Source organism: Notothenia coriiceps, unplaced genomic scaffold, assembly GCF_000735185.1.
Source record: "Notothenia coriiceps isolate Sejong01 unplaced genomic scaffold, NC01 NC01_scaffold00037490, whole genome shotgun sequence".
NCBI classification, from domain to species: Eukaryota; Metazoa; Chordata; class Actinopteri; order Perciformes; family Nototheniidae; genus Notothenia; species Notothenia coriiceps.
This window is the reverse complement of record NW_011370191.1, coordinates 112,396-126,629: the sequence shown is the minus strand read 5'-3', so window position 1 is coordinate 126,629 and position 14,234 is coordinate 112,396. Positions and strand designations below refer to the sequence as shown.

At 40.5% G+C, this 14,234-nt stretch overlaps 1 protein-coding gene and 1 long non-coding RNA gene across 2 annotated transcripts in view; both read right to left on the bottom strand.

The window, feature by feature from the left end:
- Positions 1-14,234, bottom strand: part of LOC104967639 (beta-galactosidase-like) — a 30,949-nt gene that overhangs the window by 12,210 nt on the left and 4,505 nt on the right. The window contains exon 5 of the mRNA XM_010797148.1: positions 10,316-10,321. Coding sequence (XP_010795450.1) covers positions 10,316-10,321 — 6 coding nt within the window. The remainder of the gene's footprint in view (positions 1-10,315; positions 10,322-14,234) is intronic.
- Positions 4,020-5,677, bottom strand: LOC104967631 (uncharacterized). Its single transcript, XR_800749.1, has 2 exons — positions 5,563-5,677; positions 4,020-4,110 (listed from the first exon to the last, which is right to left on the bottom strand). It is a non-coding gene; the product is annotated as an uncharacterized lncRNA (long non-coding RNA).

Below are 14,234 nucleotides of genomic sequence, written 5' to 3'. Positions count from 1 at the left end.
CTCCTGCTCCCCGATACACTTTCTGCCACGGCCTCCCACAGACAGTCTCCATCTGCTAGAAGATAAATGTATCCTACAACAGCCACTGTGAGTTCACATAAATATCATAAGGTTCAGAAATTAGTAAGATTCGTAATGCTTTCAAGTATCAAAAAAGAAAAAAAAACATCTAAAGTACAGATGAATAGACGTTAAACCAAATGAGGTCAGCTGGTTAGGCCAGCTGGCGTTTTCCTTCCATTTGGTAAAACTGGACTGGAATCTCTCACATAATATACTGGCAGAGAGATCTTCATCCACATCCAAGCTAACCATCATGACTTGTAGGCTTTCCATTTCTTTAGGTCCTGTGTAAACCCTCGAGGAGTTCCCGACAACCTGACCACTGCAGTCACTCCATTAAAAAAAGCCAAGGGAAATTCCGGTGGAGGCGCAAATCAAAACTGTGTCCAAACCATGGCTGGCATCATAGCAATATACTAAGAAGAAGGCTGGCTATTAGCAGAAATTAGAGTAAATATATTTATGTTTGTGTTACAGGGCCCTATTATTATAATTGTTCAGGTTCATACTTGTATTTTGTGCCTTTACTGTCTGTGACATGGTTTACTTTAATGTTCAAAAAGGTCTTTATTTTTCTCATACTGCCTGTTCTGCAGCACCTCTTTTCACCCTCTGTTTGAAACCAGAGCCCAGTCTGCTCTGATTGGTTAACTGGCTGGCTGGTTGGTTTGTGTTTGTGTGGTCAACCCCTTAGAGATATCCCACCCCATCATGTGCAATATGTTGGAGCGCTATCCAATAGAAGTTCAATTATTACATAGTGATTTCACCATGTTTGTAGTTAAGGACTACAATTAACCCACTACAGGAAAGGGAAAAGCCAAAAAAGCATAATGAGGCCCTTTAGTTTCATCCGCTTGCATCCAGTACTCTAAAGTTACCACAGGCTAATCTGAAGTACATAGAAGAAGACGAAAACAGTGGAGTAAAGGGAAAATATTCATTTGTTTTCCCTTTCACCATCACCCTACAGTTATAGTCAGAGGGGGTGTGCACAAATATCTGACACACATTTTCTGAGTGAGAAGAGTGGGTTCCTGCCTTTGCTGTTTACCCCTGTTTAAAACTGCTTAGCAACAAGATTATGTCAGAAAGAATGAACGAAGCGCTTAATATACGACTGTGTGCGTTATACAGAAATGCAGCAGTGTGCAAAACACCATCTTCATACCTCTCCTTAAAGTAAACGCTGACAGTAAATGCACTCTGTACTTAAAACAAGCTTGAATAGCTTCTACTATTGCCTCAGTCTGACAGTTTCACACTTATGTGTCCAGCCATCTCTCTGGCTGCTAAAAGAAACACAATCACCTTCTAAACCATGTAAGGACAATAATGACATGCATTTAGAAAGAGAGTTTACTATGCCAACAACAGAGAAATATCCAACTGTTAGAAAATGCCTTTTCTGCATCATAATGAATCATTTATTTAATTTGTATTAAACCAGTTTAATTGTGCTTTAATGTTTATTTATTAACAGACAAAAAGCCATCCATGCAATCTATTATATATAAATTGTCCTTGGATAGTTGTTACATATGACAAAAACCCTAATCATTTCTGTGTCTCCTTAGAATAAAAATACTGAAAATTAAAAAGTAGTCAATGTTGTTGCATGCCCCCTATTTCCCCACAGCGGGAAAACCAATATGGATCAGAGAGCAGCTGCTGACAGACAGCCAGAACATAAAATCCCTTATTCAAACAGCAGATGGTTCATTTTAAGTCTGAACTGTCCTCCACGCTGTCATCACAGGTGTTGTTAAAAACGGTGAACTTCACCGTCGCCGAGATGAGTCGCCGCATGGAGCGTTGTCATAGTGACACTGTTGGTGTTGACGGGGACGGCGGTAGTGGTGGAAGGTGGGTGTTGAGCAGTCAGTTTGGGGCTTGCTACCTGTGTGGGCTTGTCTGTGTTTGGCAGTGTGCGCACGCATGTGTGAAGGAGGACACCGGCTGTAACAAGCCCAGATTCCAAGGAAGTCCTACCCGTCACATAAACGCACGTACACACACACGAGGTAGATTTCGCCACTTTCCCACGCAATTAATGTAGCCTAGACTCTCTGTAAACAGTGTTTCTACATATTGTCAAGGAAAAATAAAAGAATTCCAAGGAGGTGCTACCGGCACATTAACGCACATACTCACAAGGTGTAATTCACTACTTTCCGATGCAAGTAATCAAAGTAGACGCGCTGTAAACAGGGTTCCAAAACGTTTTTATGGACAAAATGTATTTTAAAAAAAATGCAAAGCCTTTTCCTGGGCTAGAATACCGTATGCCATAGCATTAAGTGGCTTTATACTGTCAAGTTGGAGTTCAAATCCATGAGGCTTCAATATAATCTCTTCATTATTGTACCCCCCTAAGTGACATTCGTGTGACATTTTTATAACTGGCATACTGTATGATTCTTGAGTTATGGCCAAAAAAGTGTTTAAAAGATCACAGTGCCACTGCCCTATGAGCAGCAAGTTCTAGAAGAAGAACAAGAAACTCCCTTAAGGGTTCTTTAAGAAATTACGTTCATGAGAATAACACGGATATGATACTCATGTAAAACCTGAAGTAATAAAGCATCCGGCAACCCGAATCTGTAGACTTCATAATATTTCATACCTCTAACAACCGATATTTAACATGCACTCTATGGCATTATCCAAAAATATCGAATTCAATCATACCTAATTCACCTTGCTAGCATAAATATAGAGAAACGCAATGCGAGGAGACAATAAGAAACTAGGAACTACTGTAAGAGCATTTTGTCAATTCTTAATACCTTTTAGAACGATTTTCCGTTAGCAGCTACAGAAAATAGATTTGACGTTATGTAACGTTACCACAGGTTTACGACACATAAGTTAACTATAAGGATAGATTTAGTTAAATACGACAAAACATTTTTTGTAAAACTTTAGTTTTTTTTCCCACCTGTGCAAATAGCAGGGAAACCTTCAGTGAAATCGGATAGCACCCGGGCTTTACTGTAACCAATGCAGCATGTATAATCACTCCCTGCCTCTACGTGCTGTGATTATGAATGAACGCTGTGCTCTCTCACACACGCATCCTGAGCTCTCCCTCTTTCCCCAAACAGCCGTCTGAGACGAATCACCGGCCATGCGAGGCCGAGGATTTCGCTCTCATGTCGACGGTGAAGTGATCTCCTCGAGGCTGCATGTGTGCGCTCACTCATCAACTCTGGCACACACACAGATGTTCTGGAACCGAAGTGACAACAACACTATTTTTAGACGAGGCTGCCCACACATGGGCGAGTTTACAGCGGGGGGACTGTGTGTATGTGCATGTAATGATGGGGGAGTGTGAGCGAGGAGCTGACAAACATACAGCAGCGTCCAGGTGGTAAGACTGAGAGCATGGAAAGCAAAAAAGGGAAAAGGAGGGGAAGCTGCGGAAAATTAAACCGGGACTTAAATATAAGGGATGACCACACACACACACACACACACACACACACACACACACACACACACACACACACATCAACACACGCATGTTTACTAGCTGCCGGGAAAGGCATGGGGAGAGAGTGGGAAAGGGAGGAGAAAGTGGGGATGCTTTCACAGGAGAACGATCACAAACCATCAGAGGATAACAGTATTGTATTCAAATATTACTGACCACACACACACACACACACACACACACACACACACACACACACACACACACACACACACACACACACACAAATCTACTCTGAGATATTCCAATAGTGTTTCCAGACTCATGAATGGGTGGCAAAGGCTGTGTGTTTGTGGCAGCAGTGTTATACAGTACAGGCAGCGAGGTGACAGCAGTGTTGGAGGTAGACAAAGCGTAAATTAGTCTCAGTGTGACAGTTAGAGTTCCACTGGGGGCAGCGGCTGCTCACCTGCCACCTCCACGATGTCGCCCGGGACGATGTCTCTGGATTTGATCCTCTGGACAGCCTTACGGTTCATACGGTACACCTTACCCATCTCTGGCTCGTACTCCTTCAGAGCCTCGATGGCATTCTCTGCATTGCGCTCCTGTAACAAAGACATGTGGCAAAAAGGAAGTCATTTAAAAAAGAAAATAGGTAGTATGAGGTTTTGAATATATTTAGTTTAAGCTTTCATGTTATAGTATGGAAAAGCATGCAGGCAAAGACCCCAAAATAAAAATAAATTAAATATCAAAGTATTAGAGTAGAAAGAAAAGTTGAACAATAACATGTTGTTCTGAAGGTGGGGAGGTCAGTACAGTCTCTGATTTGTTGTGTGAGTGAGTTCCAGAGGGTGGGGGTAGCGATGGAGAATGCTCTGTCATAGGTCCGGTGCTTGATTTGTGTGGGGATAGACAAGAGGTGGCTTCTGATGAGTGAAGGCTGCGGGAGGGGGTGTGGTGGTGGAGCAGGTCAGTGAGGTAGCTGAAGGCTGTGTCGACGGATGATTTTGTCAAGGGGGTGAATGTAGAGGATGAAAAGGAGGGGACCAAGCACTGAACCCTGGGGGAAGCATCGGGACAGAGAGGCGGTGGATGAAGTGCAGTTATTGATATGGATGAACTGGTGTCTGTTGGTGAGGTAGGATTTCAGCCAGGAAAGTGAAGTGTCAGTGATGTTGAGTGATGATTCCAGGCTATCAACTCATTTTCATTTATTTACAACATCCTTCAATTTGGAGTTGATTAAGTTACCATCTATGAACCAACTTCTTGTCATTTGTTTAATTACTCCTACTTTTACTAGGAACAATCCTTTGATTGATGTTGTCTGGTATTTTCTCCAAGAAATGGGATTAGTGGGTTATTATTTAGAGAAATATAATATTTGATAGTTCTCTAATAGAAGCTTTACATGACCACAATATATGACTGTGGTTTACCATCTGTTCACAGCATTCTCTCCAGCACCTTGAAGTACAATTTTCTTTCTTTGAATTTGGAGAGTCTTAAAATGAATTATAATCCTCCACAAATATTGTTTTGAAATAGTTTGAATGAGTAGTTTCATGGTTGTTTTTGGACATTTGCTCCCATATTGGAAACACTTTGAAGAGTTATCCACTGTGTCCTAACAGCAGCCTAAAACTGAGTGTCAGACTTCTTTCCAGAAGTGCTGATGGATGCTCCGGATCTATTTTTGGAGCTTGCATCAAAAATTCCATCTGCCTCTTTAACACAAATGAACCGCGGGGGCACTTTGCATGAGCTCCCTGGTTTGTTTACGTTTTGACTTGACGCACGGACTTGCAAACTCAGGTGTGTACAGCCTCAGCCCTTTGCAAAGTGCCATTTGACGTACAGATGTTAGAACATGTTTGGACATGGCACACTAATACAAATATACCAACGGTGCATTGGGCAACAGCTGGTGGACAAGATAACATTATGTTTCTTTACTGACTTCATTGGCATGCTAGCCTTTGTTACCATGTGGAAACAGCCTTAGTAGTGTGAATGTGTGTATACAGCGACACAACATGGAGACAATATCTCACCTGCCAGACCCCGATAATAGCGTTGGCGATGAGGATGAGAAGAATTACAACAGGCTCAACAAAGGCGGTGGTTGACTCCTCTCCCTCCTCAAACAGAGCCAACACCTAGATGAACATACAGTAAACAGAACATTAGCAAACATTTTATACTGCAACTCAAGTCACATGCTGACTCCAGGATATACATTTTCAAACATGGATTGCTCTGAAATACAATTAGGAGAAAACATGCTGCAAGAAAATGTGGAGATAGAACCAAGCTAAAATACTATTTAGACATAGAAGCTTTGTACCAGTGTGTGTCTCATTTAGTTCCCTCCTGATGCACCACCACAGCCCTATCCGATTAACTCATGAACACCTTTGTTGGCATCACCCATTGTGTTCAAAAAGTTCTTATTACCTCCAACAAGGAAGTTATGTTTTTGCTTTGTTTGTCCGTTTATTGGCAGGATTACTGAAACATTCCTGGCACAAAATTAGTTAAACTTTGAAAGGGTGTAGCATGAGCCATGAAGAATCCATTAGATTTTGAAGCGATCCAAAACACAGGGCAGATACACTTAGAATGTTTGTTGTTAACCGGATGGGGCTAGCCGTCTATTTCCTATGAGTTTGTTGCTAAGAGCAACTCTTTTCAGTTACAAGTTAGGTTTAGGTGTTAATGTAAAAATATGGACTATAGCTGCTTCAAAGTCCTGCCTTAGAGGTGGGTCAAGTCAAACTATCATGAATAAAAAAATACTTCAATAAAAATGTGGATTAATGTTAATGGAATGGCCCCAATAACTCCACAGATTTGGTGAAAATACTATGCATTTACTTTTATGTCACTGAACATTAGCCAGTTCACATCCAGAAATAGCAGCAGTAAATAGGAATGAATTCTGAAAATGTGTCGGAGATAGCAGTTTCTTTATGTTGTACTAACAAGCAACAAAGTACATCTTTAGGAGAGATCATTACATAAAAAGCTCCCCACTGCAACACCAAAATGACTTTACAGCGCTACTTTGTCGATGAACCTAAACACACCGCACAGCGAGAGCAGCACAGAGACAGAAAGGAGAGATAATTAGTGTGAATACTGTTTACAGCATTCGCACTATAGTTCTTCGAATCTTTAATCTTCTTCTTCTTCTTCTTCTTATTATTATTAGTAGTAGTATTAGTGTGAATGCCGTTTACAGCATTCCACTATAGTTCTTCAAATCTTTAATCTACTTCTTCTTATTAGTGTGACTGCTGTTTACATTTGACCAAAAGCAGCTACCATTTTTAAACTATAGTTAGAAAAGTAAGAGGTTTATTTCTCATTCAGAACAATGGAAAGGCTCTCCCTTCACAGCACATCTCCATGGAAACCTTTTATCTCTGGGCTCACGTACACAGATTTTTGATAACGTCGTCACCGTGGTAACCTTTGATCTCTGGGCTTACCTTACACACAGGTGTTTGTAAACATTCATTCACTACTACTTACATTTAATATGCAACTCCTTCAGCCTACTTTCAGCTACAGAAACCATTCAACTAATAAATTATTCAGCTATTTCAGGACATTGAGGCTATACATGTTGCTGTGTATACCTTTTTTAAACCTTTTCTTTTAAATATTTAGCTTCTTCAATATTTTTCCTACTCTTCCAGTTTAACGTTTCACTTTCAAGTTTCCAACAAAGTCATTGCAATGCATTTGAGCTGTAACAATTTTGATTCAAATCATTTAACTTTTCTGCATTTCTCCGCTAAGTTCAGCAACACACTTACTTGGTTTTTGTAGCTAAAACCAGCTACAGAGAACATTCAACTTATCAAATATTCAGCTTTTTCTGCATTTTCAGCTAAATTCAGCCACAAATGTTCACAGTTTACAGCATTCACACGCATTTTCTGCAGGAGATGCATTTTCTAGTTGTGATTTAGCTACTTCAAAGTCAATCACTTCAAAGTTATTTTTCTGTGCCTCCATTGTTTTGTCACTCCCCCTCACCGTACTTGCGCTTGGGAAGTAGATTACAGCACATTGGCCTTGAATGCTTCTACATTGTAACCTACAGTATGTGTTGTTCTTCAGTCAGCATGTGAGGTCTAATGATCTGCCAGATGCTTTAATCTAGAATCCAGCTACCATTGGAAGGCGTGTTTTCCAGGTAATTCGACAGAGATACAACTTGCATGCTTAGCAGGTGACTCAGTTATTTTATTGCTGTATTGGTTTGGGTGTGTTAAAAGTCTAACAAAGGCAGGGCTTATCAATCCAAACAGAGATAAGGTTGTGACAGCTTCCTGGTGCAAAAAGAAATAATCCATTAAAGCCAGTCAATAAATACTTTAAAAATACCAAAACAAAACAAAAGTAATTTCCACATTTGTATTTGACATTTGTAATCACATTTTCTTACATTTTTTTCTTTCTGTGATCCATAGTCCACATGTGCATTTACAGATATTGACTTGCCAACACTCTTATCCATTTTCCATTAGCAGAAAGATATGAACATTAGTGGAGTGTGTAGTCTTCTCAAGAATATGGCTGACAAAACATTGTGCTCTTTAAAACTGCTGCACCAACACCTATGCACATTTAGAGGGAAAGTTAATGAGAATGCCACCTGGACAAAACGAAATTTGTATTTCTCTGCATCCAACATTTACTCTGAGTTATCAATCTGACCTCTCACCTCTCCTTCTCCGCCACAAATTCACCTCCACTTCTCTGACCTCCTGCAATGATAAATTGTCTCTGTCCAGACGCCTCCCCTTCCCATTTCTCATTTCCTCTTTTCTCTTTCCCTACAGCCTTGTTGTTTAGATTCTATTATCCTGTCCTGCTTTGCTGCCTCAACCTATTAATTCTAGCAGCTCAATGTGTGTGTGTGTGTGTGTGTGTGTGTGTGTGTGTGTGTGTGTGTGTGTGTGTGTGTGTGTGTGTGTGTGTGTGTGTGTGTGTGTGTGTGTGTGTGTGTGTGTCCATATATGTCTGTTTTGGCTATAAGTGTGAGAGTGTAGTGGCTACTGAATTGCTGCAAATGATTAATGGTTTGGGTTAGGCGAGGTGAAAAATGGCAACACATACAGGCACATGCACCAACACACATCATATACACACTTACCTTGCGCATGTGTTCTGGTAATTTCTTGTCTGGAGGGGTTTGCCAGTCTGAAAATAAAAGTGCAAGGTGGTGTCTCTCTCAATGGCCTGTGTCAGACAGAGAAGTGAAATGGGGATGTAGTTCAAATGAAGTGGAAGTGGTGAGCTTTAAAAAGGAGCTGTGAATCAGTAAAGAGGAATATAGGGTAATTGTGAAACAGCTGCTGATGACAATAACAGCTTGAAATTAGTTGCAAGAGAATCTACTTACAGCCTGTTAACGTTTGCTTAACACAGCTTGTACAGTTTGTACCCACATTTGGATTAATCTGTTTGGGATTCCCCTCTACGTGTGTGTGTGTGTATATGCTTGTGTGAGTGTCTGTAATCTGATCCACTTGTCCTGGATTCCCTGCTAAACTTAGCCAAGGGACTGTGGTAATGATTGAGTGGCCATCCGCATGGTTCACTGAGCAGGTCCTGGCCTTGGCCGTGCTCTCTTTTTCAGGCTGCAGGAGCCGGCCTGAGTACCTGTGGCTTTAGCCTGCTGATATCACACTTGAAATGAATATTGATCAGGCTGGGGACAGCAGTGGGTGGCTGCACCATGAGTCATAGAAGTTGTACTCCAAGATTTAGACGGACTGACGGTGGGTTTGGGGTCACATCAATACTAACCTAGATATGTTTTAAATCAAATTTGGACCTCCAACCACGTCGAGTTTGGGTCCACTTTCATAATAAATATGTTCTAAATCAATTAATTTGAAAATTCCAGTCAACTGATATTTTACTTTCCATTGCCATTTTTGACAAAAGTCATTTTTACATATTAGTATAGAAAGAACAGACATCCACCAAGGCCAATGGTGCATTCACATTCTCCTCGTATACTCCCATTTCGAAATGTAGGAAGTCGTACTAGTATTATTTTGTGATATTGCAGACAAACAGACAAAAACAACCTGAGCTGAAAACATAACCGCATTGACAGAGGTTATAAGAAAAAGGAATGATGGCTGCATCAGGGTCCTGGCAATGTACATCACTTTCATGGCCCACTGGAAAGCTTGAATTAACAGATTAACCTTGCATGTTCAATCTTCTGTGAAATTAGATAACTTATTTGATAATTGCAAAACTATACAAAACGATCAACTGTGTTAATGTCATCACAAATAATGCTGTGCATTTTTCTATTATTGTTACAACAACAAAAACAACAACAATAACAACAACAACAACAACAACAAATAACCACAGACAGAGTTTAAGATGACAGATTTAAGGTATTACTGAAAGACCTCCTAATATAGACAGTGTAACAAGGCTTAAAGCCTTGGAAAAAGCTGATAGGTGGTCCCTGATTTTTCATTGTCAAACTGTTATTTTCAAGGTCAAGAATACTCCCATGCATAACTTTAAGCCGTCTTGAGAAGTCATATAGATTTTATGGATAAAGTCAACAGCTGCTAAGCGTTCATGTCAACAGATCAATATCTCATCTTGCTGTACAAACCGCACACGCTTACTAAAAACTCCTGAAAAGGTTTGAAAGTTGTCCTTGAGCTAGGATTGTTAACTAATATTGTAGTCTTTAAAGGGAACATTCTACCTTTTGGGTGATACACTTTAAAGCTTCGGAGCCTGAACACTCACTGTAATCTTATCCAACAGCCTCAAGCTGTTTAGCTGATCATTTGTATTAAAGTGCACCTATCATGCTATTTTAAGGCATATATTATGGGTCTCAGATAAATAAAAATATATAAAAAGATGATGTGTTTTGCTCAAAATACAAACAGATCATGGATTTTATGGCGCATTGCCACTACAGCGCGGAGCGCGGTTTAAGCGTGCCGTGCCCGGCCCATTTTGGTCGCGTTTCCACTAGGCATAGTTTCCGGCTAGCGGGTACTTTTTCAGTTTTCTGGCTCTCCAAAATCTAGGTTCTTTCCGGACCAACAACCGGGCTGAGTATGCTAAACTAGTGAGAGAATCGCTGGCAACTACAACAAAATGAACATATTTTACTGTGATTTAATTGTAATACACGTTTCAAAATGATGCCGAAGTAACAACATACTGATACCGGTTAGTAAAAACCATGAATTAATGCTTTGACAAGTCTGCAGGGAGATCGGCAGGCGAAAAGCCTTTTAAAATGCGTGTTTTTCGAATGGCTAAGCTAACGTTGTATATGTCCCGACTGTCGCACCACTCACAACAACGGCCCTACACAGACAAAAATAAAACCAGCGACTGTATTCGCCATGAAACAGACAGTCTGTGGTGTTGTAGTTTGTTTAACTTTGTCGTCTAGTTTTCTGAACAGAATATGAGATAAGAAAGGTGACCAGATTTCAAAATTAAAACCGGGACATTTGAGTTTTGCGGGTCAATATATCATTAAATTAACAATTTTCCTTCCACTGTTAAAGAAAAAGGGGGACAATTCTGGGCTTCAAAGTAAATCGAACATGTGAACGTTGGAACAAACAGAAGGACGATATCTCATATATTGAGACTCTCAAAGGTTTTTTATTTTGAGAACTGTACACCAGAATTGTCCATGATCCCTCTGAGCCTGATTAGACGGGGGGGTCCTGCTACCACCCCTGAAGTAAATAATCCCTTGAAATACTGGATAGTTGTTTATTCTTATCTAAACAACAGAAGGGTGATAGCTCAATATATAACGTAAAAGGCTCTTATTTGGAAAACTCTACAGTCCAGAATTGTCCTGATTTTCTCTGATTGACTAGATACCGTACACAACAGAACAAGAGAAAGAGTTTTATCTGGGCTCGCTCACTGCCAGCTGCCCCCGGACCGAAAGGCGTATACCCGTACTTCAACACAACGAAAAGCTATCATATATATATTGAACCAAAAACTAACAGTCAAACCTAACTGTATCACAATAACATCGATATGATATGATGCATGAGATGAGATGAGATGATGATGATGGTATAAAGACAGCATCTAAACGTCCGCCGTTCATTATAATAAAAAAAGAGACATTAAACAAACCATCATGCTCTACTTTTTGAATCATGCGGAAATGCGTCTTCAGCAGGGCATCACGGTGTCCGAAATAACCCGAGTGACACGAAGTAGATTAGCACGCGGACCAATAGCCAAAAATTCCGTGGTGTAAAAAGACATCCCACGACAGAGATGTGAGATCTGCAAGTGCATTTTGGTCGCAAAATACAAAATGGATCAACAAATGCCGACAAAAGTTGATAAATGTTAAGAATATCCACAGATCCTTTTTTATGTGAAATATTTAGCGTTTTGCAGATCGTACGGAGACCCGTGGAGGGTTCATAGAGAAAAAATTAAAAAAACGTGGCCACTTCTTTCCGGCGCTTTAGACCGTGCCACGAGATTAATAAAGCGTGGCCTCGTTTGGTGTGTGTGTGTTGTGTGTGTGTGTGGTTGTGTTGGTGTGTGTGTGTTGTGTGTGTGTGTGGTGTGTGGTGTGGTGTTGTGTTGTGTGTGTGTGGTGTGTGGTGTGGTGTTGTGGGTGGGTGTGTGTGTGGGTGTGTGGTGTGTGTTGTTGGGTTGTGTGTGGTGTGTGGTGTGTGTGTTGTGTGTGTGTTGGTGTGTGTTGCCCGTCGGGGGGCATTTGTTTATGATAGTAATCTTCGTTCCGGTGCACTCCGGCAGACTATAACTGTAAACACACGAGAATTAAGATTAAAACAATTCTTCACTGGGAATCACACATATAACTATGAGACCAATTGGTGCAAAATTACTTTCGGGTAGGCTGAGCACACACACACACATAACACACACCACACACACACACACACACACACACACACACACACACACACAACACAACACACAACAACACACCGGGCCCGGCGCCCACGAGGGGCAAAAGGGGGCAATAAGGGCAAAAAGACAACGAGGGGGCAAATGCCCCCATCAGTGTCTTATTTGCCACAATAAATGTAATATAAATCACAATTATTAAAGAACTTTAAATAAAATTTGCCCCACACAACATTACTATGTTGAGATCAGATGTGGGCAAGCAAACGTGTAAACGAACTTCCCAACCCCAAGTGAGCTGTAGCTTTAATGTTAGCGTGTTGCTGAAGCTGTAAACACAGTCCGGAATGGGAACAAAACGTCCCCGTTTCGCAGCAAATCCCNTTGGACTCAGTACTACTGAAACTACCCCCACAAGTACTATGAAGTACTTATTGTGTACTTTTCCAGTAATCCTCTGTCAATGTCCCCTCCCGACTACAAGAATGCTTGTAGTCGGGAGGGGACATTGACAGAGGATTACTGGAAAAGTACACAATAAGTACTTCATAGTACTTGTGGGGGTAGTTTCAGTAGTACTGAGTCCAACAGGATCAATCTCACGAAGAACTAATGGCAACAAAAAATAATTCCCTCATCAAACTTAGCAGAAGTGGCTTGATTTTGTTCTCAGCAGGGGACTTTGACAGAGTATTTCTCAAAAAATACACAGTAAAAGTACTTCAATGTATTGTAAGTAGTAGGCTAATACAAAGTCAAACAGTATCAACTTCATTAAGAACTAATGGTAACATTTTATTTGTATCACTCATTAAAGATAGCAGAAAACATGCATTATGTACTATGGAGGGGACTCTGACAGAGGATTACTTACAAAGTACACAGTAAAGTACTTCATTTTATTTATGGTAGCAGTCAACTAGTACCGAGTCCAACAGTGTCAGTTTTATTGAGAACTTGTGGTAACAAATATTTGTATCACTCATTGAATATAGCAGGAAGGAAAATGAAAAGTGCAGAATTGTTGTATAGTTTAAATCTCCTTAGTTAAAATGTTGTCCATTTTAGACAAAGGCTTATAGAGTGGCGAAGTCACGCCCATCTACTTCCGCCCCATGGGACCTTATTTCTGAAAAATTATGTATTGAAGTCAATGGAGAAAGAAAACGTATCTTTCGATCCCGTTTGAATTGTGCCATTAATTACACATAGGATGTTTGTCAATCTTAAAAAATCATTTCCATGTCAAAAAAGTCAGTTTGTCTTAAAACTGTTGAAGTATAAGACTATGAAAAATACTCAACTAGAAAGACTACAAATCCTAGAGTCGCGTACATTAACGTTACACATTACACTCGTGTTGCTCACCGAAACCTTGTAAAGCCGGTCCCGCATGCTGGCTCTTACGGAACCGACTAACTCCCCTTTTCCGTATGTGCAGCTCTTAACATGCCCAGACTTGTAGTGATGTTCACCTCTTTTAATACGTTTCACTTCATTCTGAAAGAAAGAGGTGAAATGTGCCAACGTGACAGCCATCTTGGTGTTGGTGACGTATGCAAGACCAGAGTGTGTTACTTCACAGTTTTACGACACATTTTTTTGCAAAATTATCTTTTAAATTGACAAACATCATATGTGTAATTCGTTGCAAAATTCAAACTGGATCAAAAGATAATCTTTCTCTCTCCATTGACTTCAATACATGATTTTTCCGAAATAAGGTCCCCCGGAAGGGGAGGGACTTCGCCACTCTATCGCCAAATTGATAAGCAAATTAGGCGTT